The sequence below is a fragment of the Acytostelium subglobosum genome (assembly GCF_000787575.1).
Source record: "Acytostelium subglobosum LB1 DNA, scaffold: scaffold11, whole genome shotgun sequence".
NCBI lineage: Eukaryota > Evosea > Eumycetozoa > Acytosteliales > Acytosteliaceae > Acytostelium > Acytostelium subglobosum.
Window position 1 is genome coordinate 145,664 of NW_012236522.1, and position 17,625 is coordinate 163,288.

The 17,625-nt window shown below is 42.5% G+C and overlaps 6 protein-coding genes across 6 annotated transcripts; 2 read left to right on the forward strand and 4 right to left on the reverse strand.

Moving 5' to 3' along the window:
• Positions 1-216: 216 nt before the first annotated feature.
• SAMD00019534_059290 (hypothetical protein) lies at positions 217-1,365 on the reverse strand (the record flags this gene model as incomplete). Its single annotated transcript, XM_012898527.1, has 3 exons — positions 217-1,036; positions 1,141-1,205; positions 1,360-1,365. The coding sequence occupies 3 exons, from the start codon at positions 1,363-1,365 to the stop codon at positions 217-219; spliced, it is 891 nt and encodes a 296-aa protein (XP_012753981.1).
• A 221-nt stretch (positions 1,366-1,586) lies between these two features.
• SAMD00019534_059300 (hypothetical protein) lies at positions 1,587-2,960 on the forward strand (the record flags this gene model as incomplete). Its single annotated transcript, XM_012898528.1, has 1 exon — positions 1,587-2,960. A coding segment is annotated over one exon (1,374 nt), but the record flags the coding sequence as incomplete, so codon positions are not given.
• Positions 2,961-3,051: 91 nt separating this feature from the next.
• Positions 3,052-5,134, reverse strand: SAMD00019534_059310 (hypothetical protein; the record flags this gene model as incomplete). The annotated part of the gene is made up of 6 exons (XM_012898529.1): positions 3,052-3,574; positions 3,646-3,877; positions 3,920-4,117; positions 4,170-4,512; positions 4,575-4,898; positions 4,955-5,134. Coding segments are annotated over 6 exons (1,800 nt in total), but the record flags the coding sequence as incomplete, so codon positions are not given.
• Positions 5,135-11,084: 5,950 nt separating this feature from the next.
• Positions 11,085-11,916, reverse strand: SAMD00019534_059320 (hypothetical protein; the record flags this gene model as incomplete). The annotated part of the gene is made up of 2 exons (XM_012898530.1): positions 11,085-11,100; positions 11,210-11,916. 2 exons carry the CDS (start codon positions 11,914-11,916, stop codon positions 11,085-11,087), a joined length of 723 nt encoding a protein of 240 aa, XP_012753984.1.
• A 713-nt stretch (positions 11,917-12,629) lies between these two features.
• SAMD00019534_059330 (hypothetical protein) lies at positions 12,630-14,736 on the forward strand (the record flags this gene model as incomplete). Its single annotated transcript, XM_012898531.1, has 5 exons — positions 12,630-13,082; positions 13,155-13,355; positions 13,413-14,334; positions 14,404-14,564; positions 14,644-14,736. The coding sequence occupies 5 exons, from the start codon at positions 12,630-12,632 to the stop codon at positions 14,734-14,736; spliced, it is 1,830 nt and encodes a 609-aa protein (XP_012753985.1).
• Positions 14,737-15,021: 285 nt separating this feature from the next.
• SAMD00019534_059340 (hypothetical protein) lies at positions 15,022-17,076 on the reverse strand (the record flags this gene model as incomplete). The annotated part of the gene is made up of 2 exons (XM_012898532.1): positions 15,022-16,388; positions 16,455-17,076. The coding sequence occupies 2 exons, from the start codon at positions 17,074-17,076 to the stop codon at positions 15,022-15,024; spliced, it is 1,989 nt and encodes a 662-aa protein (XP_012753986.1).
• Positions 17,077-17,625: the final 549 nt, after the last annotated feature.

Sequence of the window (17,625 nt, forward strand, 5' to 3'; positions counted from 1 at the left end):
ATCCATCAAATATTCCCTTTGACTAACAACATTATATTAATTAATTTAATAAACAAAATATATCAATGATCAATTACCAGAGTATTCCAGTCACTACTTAGCGATTACTTGGACAAATATTTCAATGAATCAACTAGATATAAAGGTGGATGATCAGTTTGATAGATTGATTAATTAATTGATTTATATTACCACTCATCTCGTTGATGATCATGTTTATTTCTTGCCTGATTGCTTGGCGGCAGTCTTGGCGGGGGCAACAGTCTTGGTTGGGACAGCGGCAGCCTTGGCTGGGACAGCGGCAGCCTTGGCTGGGACAGCGGCAACCTTGGCTGGGACAGCGGCAGCCTTGACTGGGGCCTTGGCAGCTGGAGCTGGGGTAGCATCGGCAGCCTTGACGGAAGCCTTGGAGGAACGCTTCGAGGATCTTCTCGAGGCTCTCTCAGCCTCACGACGCTGAGCAATGAGCTTGGCGTAGGCGGCGGCCTCCTCAGCGGCCTTCTTGTGTGAGTTGACCTTCTGCAGGCGAAGAGCCTTTCTGCGAGCAATGGTGACTGGGGTGACCAAACGCTGAATCTTGGGGGCAATGCTCTTTGCCTTTCTGCCCTCCTTCTTGGCGGGGATCTCACGACGGATGACGTACTTGCGGACGTCGTCCTCCTTGGAGAGCTTGAAGAGCTTTCTGATGTTGCTGGCTCTCTTTGGTCCCTTTCTGGATGGGAAGCTGACGTCAGTGAGACCTGGCAGCTCAGCGTCACCCTTCTTGACGATGATCAACTGCAGCGAGGCAATGTCGTCGGCGACGATGCAGCCACGGACAGACTTTCTCTTTCTCTCACCAGATCTGGCTGGGTTGTAGCAGCCAGAGGTCTTGGTAAGCAAGAGACGAACTCTGTGTGGGACGGCAACACCCTGCATCATGGGGAAACCCTCAGTGTCGTTGCCTCCAGTGATTCTGAAGACGTATCCCTTATATTCATCGCCCAATGAGTCACCTGGAACCTCCTGTCCCATACGCTTGTCGATGAAACAACGGCTGTTTTGTTCATAGTTGATTGAGTTTGATTGATTGAATGTTAGATATCGCGTGTTCCCTGTCTATCTGTGTATCCATCTATAACTATCCAACGCGCTACATACGTCTTGAGCTTGTCCTCAATGTTGACACACTTCTGTGCACCTGTGGATGGGTTGGCAATGTTGAGCTATAACAACGAGTGATGATTGAGTGTGAGTAACATGTACATCTGATGTCTAAATCATCGCGATTGATGTTCTGTTGGATTGATTGATCGCGATTGACTAATCTGATGTATCGCCTATTGATTTGGTGATGGTAATATATAGAGATACACATACCTTCATGTTTGATGGTAGTTCCCCACTTCGAAAAGGCCGATCATGATGCTGTGCAACATGCTTTTGTTATCCTGTATCCATGGTTCGTGCAAAACAAATCACCTAAAAATTAAATAAAAATGAAATTATCAAAATCAACGAACTTCAAACTCTCCTTCAGACGAGTATTCAACAAGTCCTCCCAATTTAGAGTCATTTATTGATTGATTGATAGATTATATAGATAGATAGATATGGATAATGAAAGAGCACATAGACTTAATGATATTGGAACTACATTGTTGTGTTTGAATGTACCTGAGGGTACACAGGTGGCATTGGATAACAAACAGATGGTCAGTGGACCATCGTTTAAAGGTTTCAAAATGATACCTCATGGTGCACATATATTCTGTTATAGCGCTGCTGATCAAACCAATAATGTATCTCCGCCATCAGTACAAAGTAGATTCTTCTACGTTGACGAACGTAAACAACCTGGTCGCGTCATCATTCTAAAGTGGTCCACAGAGTTGGAGGACTTTGTTGATGAGCATTCATCATCACAACTTCAACAACAACAACAACAACAGCAGCATGGTGGACTTGATGGATCATCACCAACATTGTCACAGCAATCAGCTATACTCACTCAACAAGAGATTGAATCTTATACGATGGCCGTGAAGAAGTTGGAGTTTGATCGGAACCTCGCGCCTTACCCAATCGATGACAACTGTCACTTTCAATGGCTGGCACTGACGTCACACATTACTCAATCATTGCTCGATCGCATCATGCCCATCTCTGGCGTTATCAATGGTGATGCCGATGACTACGAGAATGCACAAGATAACAGGAGACCTCGAATGCCCGACGCCAAAGAGGCAGAGATACTGGCCAAGCTGGACCGCGATCTAAATGAGTTCAGGAAGTTGAGGAACCCTCAACATCAGCACGAACAAAGTGAGCAATTGGAGGAGGACGAAGCCAAGACGACAAAGGAGAGATGGGGCGTGCCTTATTACTCAGTGCTGTCACGTGCCCCGTCAAAGGGGAGCACGCCAACAGAGATTTCAATGTGGAACATGGACAAGTCACACTCACTGCGGACGGTGATCAAGAGGTACTATGCCGCCGACGAGTATGGACTGATTGGCGAGATACAGTTCTGCTACGTACTGTTCATCTATGGACTGGCCTATGGATCATTCTTGCAGTGGAAGAACTTGGTGACACTCATGCTTCAATGTGACGCGATGGTCGACAGCAATCCACGACTGTTCACAACGTTCCTTCGAGTACTCCAGCATCAGATGGAGGTGGGACCCGCCGACATGTTCGATTCAGACATCTCAAGCAATATGTTCTTGAAGCCATTGCTCAAGGGATTCATTGAGTCCAACTTTGATGAGATAGGCGGCAGTGGCAAGGTCAACGACAAGGATAATGACAAGAGACAGTTGTTTGAACAGGTGCTGGCCATTAGACGCATGGTTGAGAACAAGTTCAAATGGAACCTAACATTGTTTGAGATTGGTATGGACGACAACAATCAGGACCACTACATGGGCGAGGATAACGAAGACCTGCCTGTCGTTGTCTACGAAGACGACGTGACCTACTGATCAGCACATCATAGTAAACCCCAACATCATTCAATCGAGGATGATGATATTGTAGATAGACAAAGATTAGCCAGCCTGGCTACCGTTTCTTTTTTATTAGTATCAGCTGATCCAGCCTGTCTTGCACGGGATCATGGTTCAAAGGCTCCAGTCCTGATGTCTTGCGCTTCTTCTCGGGCTTTGGAGCCGTCTTGAGTGAGTTCTGGACTGCAAGCTGTAGCTGCTCATCTTGATCAAGCTCGTCGATTGGGTATCCATTGTCATCGCGATCAACAATCTTTCCATGATAGGGACAGTCCTTGACATGCTTGCGAGGACACAGTCCGCCCTTCTTCAGAGGGTGGCGACACTCCCTGACGACCAATGGCGGCGCTTCGTACACTGTTGTCATTTGATTGAGTGCAACAAATGTTGAGATGGGTACGACTGGATCCACGTTTGATGCGCCCATGAATCTGTGTTCGACCTCTATACCCTTGTGAAGACTGACTTCAGTCTTTCCCCAATGCATCAATGAAGCGTGTGCAGCCACTACCGGTGCTCTCTTCAACATATCCTCTATCGACTCCTCCTCAGGTAGATCGTCAGTTGATTGTGGTTTGACGTCGCTAGAGAGATATGTATGTATGTCAGTTCCCAGCTCACTAGGCATTGGATGGACGGGGCATGTACAACATACCTTCCAAAGTATAGCTTGTGGAACTTGGTTGGCGATGATGTTGATGTTGTGGTCGTAGTGGTCGTAGTGGTTGTCGATGAGGGGTCGTCAGGGTCCAGGTGATCGAGGGATTCATCTTCATATTCCTCTCCATTAACTTCGACCATTTCCAATTCATTGCCATCATCATCCAAGTATGAAGTTGGATCATTGTTGTTGTTGCTGTTATTGTTGTTGTTATTGTCATCGTTGGCAACAACAGTGTCGTTTGATGCCTGGATATTGGCTTGCTCACATCTACCCTTGATATTGTTGAGTCGTGTCTGTATCTCTATGACCTTCCTCATGTAGTTACTGTACTCTGTGTCTGAATGAGCACTTATATCAATCTTGACCAATGTAGTATACCAGTCATTGATCACCAACAGCTGTACTCTCTCCAGCTCTGCCAATCCAACAGATATCTTCTTGGCAACTACTTTATCTACATTATCTGTGTTTGCGCATTAGATTGGCTGATCAAAGGTTGTCAATACCAGGCATACCTTTGTTGTCAGTGAGTATGTTCTCAGCTGCGTCCTTATCAATTGTAACCTCAATCTCATAGCCAAGGTTACCGAATCCACCACGTCTGACAATATCCTGTTCAGGTTCTTCTTGTGATCTTGTACCAGCATCGTCTTGTTGACTTCCACCGCCATCAACACCGTCGCCACCTTCATCATCAAAGGCTTCCTTGAACAGGTCATCAAAGTTCTTCTCACTTGGTACCAGTTGTCCAAACAACTTGTCCATATCATCGAGGTTTGTCTCAATGTTGGCAACGATGCCTCCAAACTCCAGTCGCAACTGATTATACTTGTGTCTCAACAAGTTCTGTGTCTTGTTCTGTTGTTCAAGGTTAGTGATTGACCCTGTCTCATTCGCTCATTCACTCCCGCCATACTCACTCTTCTTTCCTCTTCTTCAACATTGCGTTGTGTCTGGGCAGTGCGAGCATCGGGGAATTGTATCTTGAGACTGTCTTTTAGGTAGTGATAGCCAACTCGAAGGTGGATGTAGTGATCGCCATATGCTTCGCACCAACGCTCGACGTACTCCAGTGCCTTGGGTCGCATGTACAACGCGGTCTGTGCAGGTTGTGGCAATGGTTTGGCAGCATCGGTGCCAACAGCATTCTCAAACACCAGTGTCAAATGTTCACATAACAACTCTCTAAAGTACTTTGATCTCATGAATAGTTCATTGATTATATTGAGTGCTGACAACCTAACCTGTAATCAATGTTAGTGCGTGTATGCAAGAGAGTAGAATGGGCTATATGACATACTTGACAGTGCTTAGAGGTCAGCTTCTCAATACACATATCATGAGCACATTTTACATAAAGGTTGGATTGCTTGACTATTGACTTTAGTGATGTAGCATGTTCCTTTGAGAGTTCAAGTGCACCTGTCTTTGTTGCTTCATTGATAAGATCAGCAAGCTTCCTCCTAACATTTATATCCATCCATAAGTATATATAAATAAGTATATATATTATATGTATGTTAATAATATATCTATACAATTACAACTTTCAAATTTGAAGAATGAGTAAATTGAAAGAATGATGAAGTTGATATCTTAGTTATTCGGTGTGTGGTGTGGGTTTGGTAATAAGTTAAATTTATGGGACTCCTCTTTAAATGGATAGGTTCCAGATGGTGGTTCTATTGAATCCAATGACTTAATTCAGTGATAATTAAATATAAATCTCTAACCAATATCTTGTTGAATGTTTCACCATCTTTCATTCATTCATTCATTTATTCTAACAAACAAAAAAAACATAATGGAAGAAGTGATCAAATTAGAATCATGGGCCATATATCTCCCTTGGAGTATAACAATGGATACATTTGAAGTACTCAAACAATCCAATTCTGGCCTTAGTTTTAAATGGAAAGATAACAAACATATTAAATTACCCATTGATTCTAGAATCAATATATCATCATTATTACATAATCATACTTTGAAAGAACTACTCAGTCATAATCAAGACCTATCTATAGAGTCAATAGTGACCACTTCAACCAAACATAACAAGGTTACAACTGTCATCATCATTAGGATGTCTGCTGATATCCCTTCTCAACAAGAAGGTATAGTCACATGTGAATTAGTCAAATGGGCTCACATTAATAAATTGGATACACCATTGAGCTCAAGTGCCAGGTATAGATTCGACTTGATTGACGAAGTTGGTGATCAAGTTAGAATTGAAATGTAAGTACACGAGTTTAGTTGAATTATTAAGTTTAAGGTAGGTCACTTACTAATAATCAATCAATAATTAGGGGACCAAGTGTATCATACAACCCCACCACCTCATCGAAGGGAATTCATTCTTAACCTCTCTGGTTACCCATTGTAATAAACATAGTTGATTTGAATTTATATGATTGATTGATTGATTCCAGGAGGTGTCTTGTGATCATAATGATTGAAGATAATCAATAACTTGGCAGGGATCGTTTGTACACTGGTGATTTTGAAGATGTTTGATAAGTTGTTGGACATGTTCATTTGAAGGGTTGATCATTTGAGTGAGCCAGTGCAAGATGTTGGTGTGACAGTTGTCAAGTGCAATTGTCATCAGTTTGTAGTGTAATCCAGAATAGTGTATGATATGTTTGATATCAACACTTGTGGAAAGATGTTTGATCACATCAATCATTCCATATTTACATGATGCTTCCAAACATCTTAATCTGGCCTCTGCCTCTGACAATGAGTAGTGTCCCATCACATAATCAATCAATTGACAATCGCCATAGTGAGTGGCTATTGTTAGGCCCTCAAGAGTGAAGCCAAGTGATGGATATGATGTGACCAGATACCTCATGATCTCAGGCTGACCATAGTATAGCGCGCAGTCCAGGAGATGATTGGATGGTGTATGCTTGTGGGAAAGGACCGCAACTAGATGCTCCAACAGGCCAAGCTGTATCAATCTCTTACAAAGTTTCTCAAGAGCATCGCCATCTTTGAATGTAAGACCTTTGAGTGCAGCTCGGAACTCATCCAGATCTTGGTTGGGCAGCATTGTTTGCTGATCGATGATATCTGGAACATTGTTGGGTTGGTATTCATCAAAATCGATGTCTTGATAAATATCTTGCCCATAATCAACATCGCTGTAGTCATCATCCTCTTCATGAGGTTGAATATTATGATATTCGAAATCATCATCACTGTAGTCATTATCCTCTTCATGATGTTGAATGTGATATTCGACTTCATCATCATCATAATCATCATATGATGCAATTTGTATCTTTCTTTCTTCTTGTCTGAGTTGCTCACTGTAGAGTGTCCAATCAATTGGCTTGTCCAATGACATCTTGTGTATGTATCTAGTTGTTAAACCGTGTTCAAACAGTAGTTCGGCAATGTGTATATGTCCATGATGTAATGCCTCTTCGATGTGTTGTCTACGACCTTGAACTTTCACGATTGAATGGCCATCTCGGTGTTGGAGTAGCTGCTCGACGACATACTCGTTGCCCGAGCTTATAGCATTGAGTAGTATTTCAGGATCGTCGAAAAATGATCGTCTGTGTTCAAAGAGGTAGTCAAACAATGATGAGCTGATATGTTGAATTAGACGTTTGATGTCAAAGTCGGCGAGTTCATGTCCATTGACAATCTTGTCCTCGATCAATGCAATGTGTCCATTGTCCAACATTCTATTCATGCTGGACCAGTCCCTGTATCGCCATGCATCAACCCTCTTTGATAAATGATCGGGACTCCAATGTTTGAAGATGGGTTTGGCCTTTGACTGAACGTTGGCAACCCTTTGCAACATATCCAAACTCTTTGGGAACATCAATCTCAAGTAATATCGATTTCTAAGTACTTGATATATAGCATCTTTATTCCTCCCTTCTCCAGTCATACCTATTCCTTACTATTATTATTATTATTACTACCTTATGTTTGTCTCAAAGTATTGACTGAGAACCAAACGAAAGCGAAATCATAAATTGAGAATTTTATGAACATAAAATATGACGTCCCTTGTGATCACTATCATAATAATGATCGAAGATGATCTATAACTTGGCAGTGATGGTTTGTACACATGTGATAATGAAGATGTTGGATATGTAGTTGGACATGTTCATTTGAAGGAATGATCAATTGAGTGAGCCAGTGCAAGATGTTGATGTGACAGTTGTCCATTGCAATTGTCACCAGTTTGAAATGTAATCCAGAATAGTGTATGATCTGTTTGATATCAACACTCGTGGAAAGATGTTTTATCACATCAATCATTCCATATTTACATGATGCTTCCAAACATCTTAATCTGGCCTCTGCCTCTGACTGTGTATAATGTGCCATCACATAATCAATCAATTCAAAATCGCCATAATGAGTGGCTATTGTTAGGCCCTCAAGAGTGAAGCCAAGTGATGGATATGATGTGACCAGATACCTCATGATATCAAGCTGACCAAAGTAAAGCGCACAGTCCAGGAGATGATTGGATGGTGTATGCTTGTGGGAAAGAGCCGCATCAAGATGCTCCATCAGTCCAAACTGTATCAATCTCTTGCACAGTTTCTCAAGGGCATCGCCATCCATGAAAATTTGACCATTGAGTGCAGCTCGGAACTCATCCAGATCTTGAATGGATAGTATTGTCCGTGGATCGATGTATTCAACATGAGTATCAGGCCAATGGGCTGGCGTATCTTCTGGATATTGTGTAGAGATATATTGGTATATTGTATATGTTGGGTCATCACGCCGAGTCAATGATGCTTCATAAATGTCCGGGATGACCATATCATCGTTGCCAATGATTGAGTGGACATGATGGACTTGGTCGAGCGAGCCATGCAAGCAAATGAGTCGCATACATAGTGTTGATTGTTTCATTGAATGGCTGAGTGTTTGAATTATGTATTCATCCAACTGATTGATTCTCTGTCTGATCAAGTATGTGATGGCATCTGACAAAGGATGATCAGAGAAGTATTTGTCAAACCCTAATCGTTGATTGATGTCAATGATACGACTGAGCACAGTGTTTGAGAGTTCGATCAATAGTACACGGTCGAGTATTGCTCGCGAGTCATGCTGAGGCGCATCTGGGGCTACTACATCACCAAAGATCTGTTGTTTGATTGAGTCCATCCGAGTGTGAAGTTGGTCTATTAACTCCTCGTCTGAGACAATCATATAGATTGATGATTCGAGGTGATCAATGTTGTTGAGAGCATGTCCATGTCCATGTCCCTGTCCCTGATCAATCAATGCCTCCAATGCCATTATAATACAATGTGTCTGTAATGCAATATTCTGTTTGTAATGCTCCAATACAAGTATGTTCATCATTTCCACATGCTCAATCTTGAACTTCTTTAACATTCGTACGAATGTATCTGTGATATAAGGTCCTTGATTTGGAACATAGTGACTGTCAAGACTATGATTTTGCGCTCCATCATCATCATCACCATCATCATCGCTGACATTATAAACATCTACATAATCATCATATTCATCGTAATCACCTTCGAAATATTCAATTTGGAACTTGTTGGCTTTGGGTCTGAGTTGCTCAATGGATATGTCGAGGAAGTTGATGAGGAAGAGAGGCGAGTCAAAGCTGCCATCCACACTGTAGCTTGACCAATCAATTGTTTTGTCCCATGACATCGTGTGTATGTTGTAAAGGTTATGTTCAAACAGTAGTTTGGCAATGTGAACATGTCCATGATGTAATGCCTCTTCGATGTGTTGTCGGCGACCTTTCACTCTCACGAGAGCACGGCCTTTTCGATGTTTAAGTAACTTCTCGACGACATACTCGTTGCCTGAGCATATAGCATCGAGTAGGATGTCAGGATCGTCGAAAAATGATCGCCCGTGTTCAAAGAGGTAATCGAACAATGATGAGCTGATATGTTGCATAAGACGATTGATGTCAATATCGGCTAGTTCATGTCCATTGAGAATCTTGTCCTCGATCAATGCAAAGTGTCCATTGTCCAACATTCTATTCATGTTGGACCAGTCCCTGTATCGCCATGCATCAACACTATTTGATAATTGATAGGGATTCATATGTCTGTAGATCTGTAACTTGGACTTTGGCTTCACATTGGCAACCCTTTGCAACATATCCAAACTCTTTGGAAACATCAATCTCCAGTAATATCGATTTCTAAGTACTTGATATATAGCATCTTTATTCCTCCCTTCTCCAGTCATTCCTATTCTTTACTATTATTACTACAATATATATATATCTCAATGTATTGAATGAGGACCAAATGAAGTTAAGTTAAGGAGCTCCAATTTAAAGTTCATAAAATTCGTAATTTATGGGATTGGTATCCAATGAACTTATTGACGATGTTTCAGCTCCAAACTGATGAGATAATTGATCATATCATTCAATCAATATGTATTGGCTTCAGACATACATGGTGATATATCTGATTGTCTTGGAGGACTATGCTCTAGGATATAATCTATTAATGCCAGGTCGCCACAGTGTGTGGCAATCCTAAGTGCATCATTGGAGAAAAGTGATGAGTGTGACTGAACCAGATACTCCATGATCTCACGCCGACCAAAGTATAGTGCGTAGTCCAGCAAATCAGCGGCCGGTGTGATATGCGATAGCGCCACCTTTAGATGCTCTAACAAGCCACATTTTATCAATCGCAGACACATTTCCGCGATCATATACTCTTTGAATGTATTATTGACTAGTGCCATATGGAATTGTTCCAGGTCTTGAATGGGTTGTAGGTTTCGTTGATCAATGTACCTAATCTGGCTTGAATCCCAATTGCACCTTATGTAATCGCTTTGGGATTGAGTTGAGACAACAAATTGAAAGAATGTTGGATCATCTGATCGGGACGAGGCTGCAGAGGTCATTCGATTGTAATCATTAAGGTCTATGTTAACGTTTGAGTGGATGTAGCGAACCTGATCCAGTGATCCGTGTTGACAATAAAGTAGCAGAATGAATGATTCATCGAGGATCTTGAGCTCCTGCATCAAATACTCATCCAACCGATTGATTCGTCGCATGATCAGGAATGATAAAGTGTCTTCCAAAGGACATTGTTGTTGATCAGCAAAGTATGAAGCAAAGGTCAATCTTTGTTTGGGGTCTTTGATCCTCTTGTTCACTGCGCTTACGAGTTCGACCAATAATATACGGTCGAGGAGTGTCTGCGGAACTTCTTGATCAAGACCGCTAGACAATTGTTGTGCGACACAGTCGACACGAGTGCGAAGATAATCTGCGGTGAGCTCATCGTCGTTGTCGTCATGGTCATCAATGTTGGATATGATTGATAATGATGATTGGATGTGATTGAGATTGTTGAGTACATAGCCAGGTGTAGATTGTGATTGATCAATCATTGACTCCAATGCCATTATAATACAATGAGTCTGTAATTCAATATTATGTTTGTAATGCTCCAACACAAGTAGGTTCATCATGTCCACCTGTCCAACATTGAACTTCTTGAGCATGCGTATGAATGAGTCGTTGACATACGGGCCATCTAGATTACCATCATCACAATTACTATAATCATCATCATCATCATCATCAGCCTTATCGTCAAATGTGATGATTTGAGATCTGAGTTGCTCAATTGTGACGTTGAGATGATCGAGGAGGAATCGAGGTGACTCGAAGCTGCCGTCCACACAATAGTTTAGATCATTAATTGGTTCGTCTATATTATGTATACCATGTTGAATGAGTATCTTGGCAATGTGAACATGTCCATGATGCAACGCCTGCTGGATGGGGCTTAGGTCTCCAGGACCGTGCATAACTTGGCCAAGTGCACCTTGACTTTGGCGTTGGTGCTCGATCAACTGCTCGACGACATACTCGTTGCCCGAGCAGATGGCATTGCTCAAGATGCCAGGGTGTTCAAACAACGATGGTCTGTGTTCAATGAGGTATTTGAACAATCTGGTGCTTATGTGTTGCAGTAGACGGCTTATGTTGCTGGCGTCGTCCAGGTCGACGAGTTCATGTCCATTGACAATCTTGTCTTCGATCAATGCATAGTAACCATTGTCCAACAACCTCTCCACACTACACCAGTCTCTGTAGCGCCATATCACTGAACCCGTCGCTGGACCAAGGTGAGCTTCAACCCTTGGCAACAACGACTCAAAGTTCTTTGGAATGATCAATCTCCAATAATATCGACTTCGAAGTACTTCATAAATTGGGTTAAGGTTCATCATCATTCATTATTTGATTGTTTGATTGATTATCTCTATGTCATTCAGTAAAATGAATGATCATGATCAAAAAAATGTTCAAAGTATGCCTTTGCTAGCCCTGCACAGCTTCCAATCTTTTTCAAAGATTTTTGAACATCCATCGAAAAACGATTAGTTTTTTTCAGTCACTTGTTTGTTTTTTCCTTTTTTTGGTTGTTTTTTGATCATTTCGATGTACGTGGGGGGGGCTATTGGGCATTGTGCCCATGATGGAGGCCCTCCAGATCTAATAGTTGTCCGAAGGATAAATAAAATCTATCAATCACACACATGATCACCTCAACCGATTGATACCAACTTTCGTACATCACAGCCAACCAATCCTTCAATCACACACAATCATTTCAATAACTCAAGAATTCAGACTCTTGACAATTCATTCATTCGTTCATCAATTACTCTTACTAATATTTATAAATAGATAAACAGATATAATAATAATAATTATAATCATGATTCACAGATATAGTACAATACTATATTATTTATTTATATTTCTAATAATAAATGGTAATTTGTTCAAAGCTCAGTACCCGGACTCACTCAATGGTGGATCATGGGTTGACTTTGGTCTTGCAACAAATTGGGTGTCTGGCATCAGACCAAATGCAAGTACACAGGCCAAGGTTACTGTGCAGAGTTCAGACGTAGGAACTTATTTGGCCAAAGAGATGGAGTTGTACTCCTTGCAGTTGGCCATCCCATCATCTTCGCCATTAGCCGGAACAGTCAGATTCTTCCTCAGCACACAGCTCAACATTTCAACCAACTTATGGGTGGCATCACATGGAGAGTTCATCTTTGACTTTGCCCATGGTGGTATTGGTAGCCATGTGCTACCAAGACCCAACAAGCTCAAAGTCAATGACGTTGGTGACTATTACCAGAACTACGTGAGTGCCAACACACTGGCCGAGATCAAGGGCACGATGAGATTCGTCATCCCGGGCACTGTACAATCCAACAATGACGTCCGATTCCTTGGCGCAACAGTCAATGCCTCGATGGACCCATTGATCAACGTCCAAGATCCCAACGAAGAGCATGGCTACATCAAGTCACTCAATGGCATTGTCAACTTTAACAACTCCCAACTCATCATTAATGTTTATCACATGACAACAGTATGTGTAATACTTATGGCTTGTAACATCGCACATTGTACCTAACAAACCAACTACCTTTGATCGCTCTAGTCATCAATGATTCATACATTGACAACAAGTAATGTGGACACTGGATTCTTGATTGTGAATGGAAGTGTTGACCTCAATTTGTCATCATTCAATGTTGTTAACAATGCAACATTTGGTATGAGTGGAGTAATGAGCATGCAATCATCCAAGTGTAACTTCAGCACTGTCAATATCACAAGTGGTTCATTCAACATCAACAATGTAAGTTCACGGAGCTATCACGCCCTCACGCATTGTCTAACCTGTCCCTGCCATTAGAACTCCAACATGACATTGTTCAACTCGACATCATATATGAAGGATCTAACACTTGGTGCTGGATCGACTTTCCTCAAGATGGACAAGAGCAAGGTGTCATTAAGCGGTACATTGTCAGTTGCTTCTAACAAAACGACTACTTCATCGTCGGTCTCGACTGGATCATTTATGACCAGTGCATTGAGTGACTTCAAGTCAAGCACACTATCAGTAGGCGGTACCACAACAGTCAACGGTGCACTCAATGCTGACAAATCATCAGTGTCATTCGGAGGACAGTTTGAGATCGGTGGCTCGGGTTCAGTCATGATGACCAACACTCAGATGTCATTCACATCTGGTGCCAAGTGTGAGACGACGCAGTCATCAGGATCCATTGCTCTAATGAACACAACATTCAACAACCAAGGAACTTTCAATCATGGTGGATCATTGCTGGTCGATCCAACAAGCTCGATCACCAATGAAGGCAAGTTCTTCTTCACCAAGTCTGTCACAAGAGGAGTGACCACCGCACCCAAAGGTCTCCTTGGCAGGAGTATACAGGACACTCTCTTCCCAAGTTTCCTCAACAAGGAGGAGGCATTTATCCCTGGCATCGGAGTAACAATCAACATCGAGATGAACATTGCTAATCATCAAACAATGAATGTTGCGGCCAATGCACAAGTCCAATCATTCATTCAAAGCTCAGGATTGACTCTACTTCAAAGTGGTGGCTCATTGCAATCCAAGAATGATATTATAATCAATGGAGGTGCATTGTTAGGTCAAGGCTCACTGTCTACCACCACCGTGACCTCAGCGGCCATCGGTAGCTCTTCAACACTAAACAATGTTAAGTTTAACGGTGACCTCAACATCCAAGACTCCCTTTCAAATGTCACACTTCTTGTCAACAATGCTACTTCATACTCAACTTGTAAGTTCACAAGGGTCCTGAATCATTCCGCAGATCACTAACAAACTATCCTATCAAAAAATCAAACAGTGGACATCAATGGAACAGCTAGTCTGAATGGAATCTTCACGGTGATGGTCACAACAGAGATGTTAAAGTCACCAAATGATGCAAATTCAACAATAACATTGCATGTGATTACATTCCCAGAGAACAGGACAAAGGGCGAGTTCAATGGCCTCGCCATCAAGGTATTCAATCCTCAATCAGGTAAACAAGAAGATGTACCAGCTTGCAAGGCCTCTATATCCAGGACAACCACCTCCTTAGCACTACTTGTTGAGCCAGACTCACAAGACTGCAGGACACCAGGAGAAAGTGGTGGTGGCAGTTCCACACAAGTATCCAAGACGCTTATTATAGCAGTAGTTATACCAATAGTGGTAGTGATTGCTGCAGTTGGAACACTACTATTCTTCAAACCAAAAATTACCAGATACATTGCACTTCGTCGAGAGCAAAAGATGAGCTCAAATATGATCAGGATGTAAATAGATCAATCAATGACTCCAATCCTCCACTCAATCAATCAATCAATCAATCAATCAATCAATCAATCAATCAAACCGACAGTCCACATGTTGAACACTGGACCCAACAACTAGTAATACTACAAGGATGGATGGAGCAGATACTCCACGCCTCCAATTAAAATATATTTACATTACTGTTATAGTATCGATAGTCTGTGTTGCCAAGGCCATTGGTATTCCTGTGGCTGCTGCCACTACTGCTAGTGCTACTGGTGCTGCTGTTGCTGCTGTGTAGGTGGATCATTGATTGACTGATCATGTTGTTATACTCTTCCATCAGTTGTCTGTACTTCTCACGTAGGATGAGGTACTTGGAACGTTCGGCCTCGGCAATCTTCTTTATCTTGACCAACTCCATATCCTTCAACGAGGCCAAACTATATATCTCCTCTATCTCTAGGAGCTTGCGTTGAATCACCTCTGATGGAGATGGATGTCCATGTCCATGTGCATGACTATGACTCTGAGCATGATGACCGTGACCATGTCCATGTGAATGACCAGTTGATTGATCGTGTGTATAACTTGATGAGGTCCTGGCGTGATGGTTATGGACTGGAGATATGACCTCAGAGTTGCGTCTGCCCATTCGACCCATGCTAGGAGAGAGTGGTGATGATGCGGTGGGTATTGAACCCTGGTGTGACCTGCGAAGGAATGACTCCACCTCGAACGATAGGTTGGCCAGTGGCAACTTGCCCTCGCCATGTGTTGGTGAGCTGGGGAACTTGTTCTCGTTGACCAAGGTGTTGATGTGGTGCACATGCCAAGGCAGGAGACTATGATTGTTTGATGGCTTGGGTCGTTGAGGCGTCACCCTATAGCCCTCGCTACAGAACTGCGCCAAGGAGATGTTGCTAAACTGCGACAGATCACCCATCTCTGAGAATGTGTCGCCATCCTGCAGTGCATACCTCCTCCTTGATACCGGTTCTTCATGTTGAAGAATGGCAGACAACTTCTGCACCTCACCTCTGAGGATGGCTGAGCGTAGTCTGTCCTTCTGAGCCCTGTACGCCACACGAACGACCGCGTCCTCCTTCTCCTTCACCTCTCTGAAAGCCTTGAGCTCGAGGTAGTCCACCTGCCTGCTCTCCTCCTCCAACAATGACTTCAACTCTATCAACTTGTTGCCGAGATAGTTGGACCGTCTCATCTCCACGTATATAATATCCTTGACTCGCTTGATCTCCTCATCCTTCTTGAGCAACTGTTTGTTCAAGTGTGCAATGTCTCTCTTCTCCTCGGTCCAGAACCGATCGTTTGAGTGAGTGATACCATGATCGGATCCAGATGATGATGATGACGATGATAATGATGACGACGACGAGGATGATCCAAGATGATTGTGAACTGATGTACATTGTGATTGGCCACCTGGACATAGATTCTCAAATGAGAAGCTCTCATTCAATCTATTAATGTCCAACCTGCTACTGCCTCCACGTAGATTACATATTGATGCCAGGCTCCTTTTAAGTTCTGATTGATTGAGTGAGGCTCTGTGAGTGGAATGATTCCTTGGTGTACAAATAGACGACGACTTACTTGTGATGTGATCAATGTTATCCATTGAGGTCTTCTTGTGGTTCTCTGCCACGCGAAGGAGATGACCTATCTCCTTCTCTTTGTTGTTGATCTCACTCCTGATGCACTGGACCTCGAGCCCCCACTTGTCCTTCTCCGATCGCACCAAATGGGACAGCTCGGTGAACTTCTCTTGTAGGTTCTGCACCTTCATCGATTCAAGTGTACTCCTGCACTTGACACGATCCAGCTCCACATCCTTATTCTGAAACGAGGACATTAGATCAGAGACCGACTCCTCTTTGTTCTTTGTCTTTTCATGTTGCTGTGATGATGAGCCCCAGAATGACAGGTTGATCGACGGCATGCCTTGATGCGCAGTGTGAACGTGTCCATGAAGATAGCTACTCAGACTCGGCATTGAAGATATCTTTGGCGAGCCAGACAGCTGAGGCGATTGCAAACTTGTGCTCTCGATGGCGGTCAACACTTTGTATCGTTCAATCTTGTCCTTGGGCTCGCCATGCGAGTGAATGAACTGATCATCTTCATAAAAGTCCTTGATGTAGGCTGCTATCTGCTCCTTGTACTCCTTGATGCCATTGAGCAACTTGATTGAATCCATCTTGTCCTTCTCGGCCATTCTAGTCAGTCGCTCAATCTCCTTCTCTCTCGTATCGATACTGTTTGATAACAAATCCTTGACTGATGCATGGTCCGTTGTCCTTGGTTTGAATGTTGTTGTGGATGTACTTGAGCTTGTGCTGCCTTCATCATCAAAGGATGGTGGCGATGTATTGGAACCATGAGATGGCGATGTATTGGAATCGTCTCGGGATTTGTTGTTATTACTCTTTGTTCTAGTTGACAAAGATAGAGATTTTAATGAACTGGATAGGAGTGACACGCCTGCTCCTGCATCTCTCAACAATTTATGTTTTGGCTTCTTGTTGGTTGGCTGTCCTATCAGGTCACTTTGGTATATGAATTCATATTGTTGGTGTTCATCCTCCTCTTCAACATGTTCTACTAAGGACTCTTCATAATTCCTTCTTAATTCTACCAAGTCAACATTTGATGTTATTCTCTTTATCCCCTCCATCATCAAAATTTGATGGATTATTAAATTAATTAATTATTCTATTATTATTATTATTATTATTATAATTACTTATTATACACTTTGTTTCTT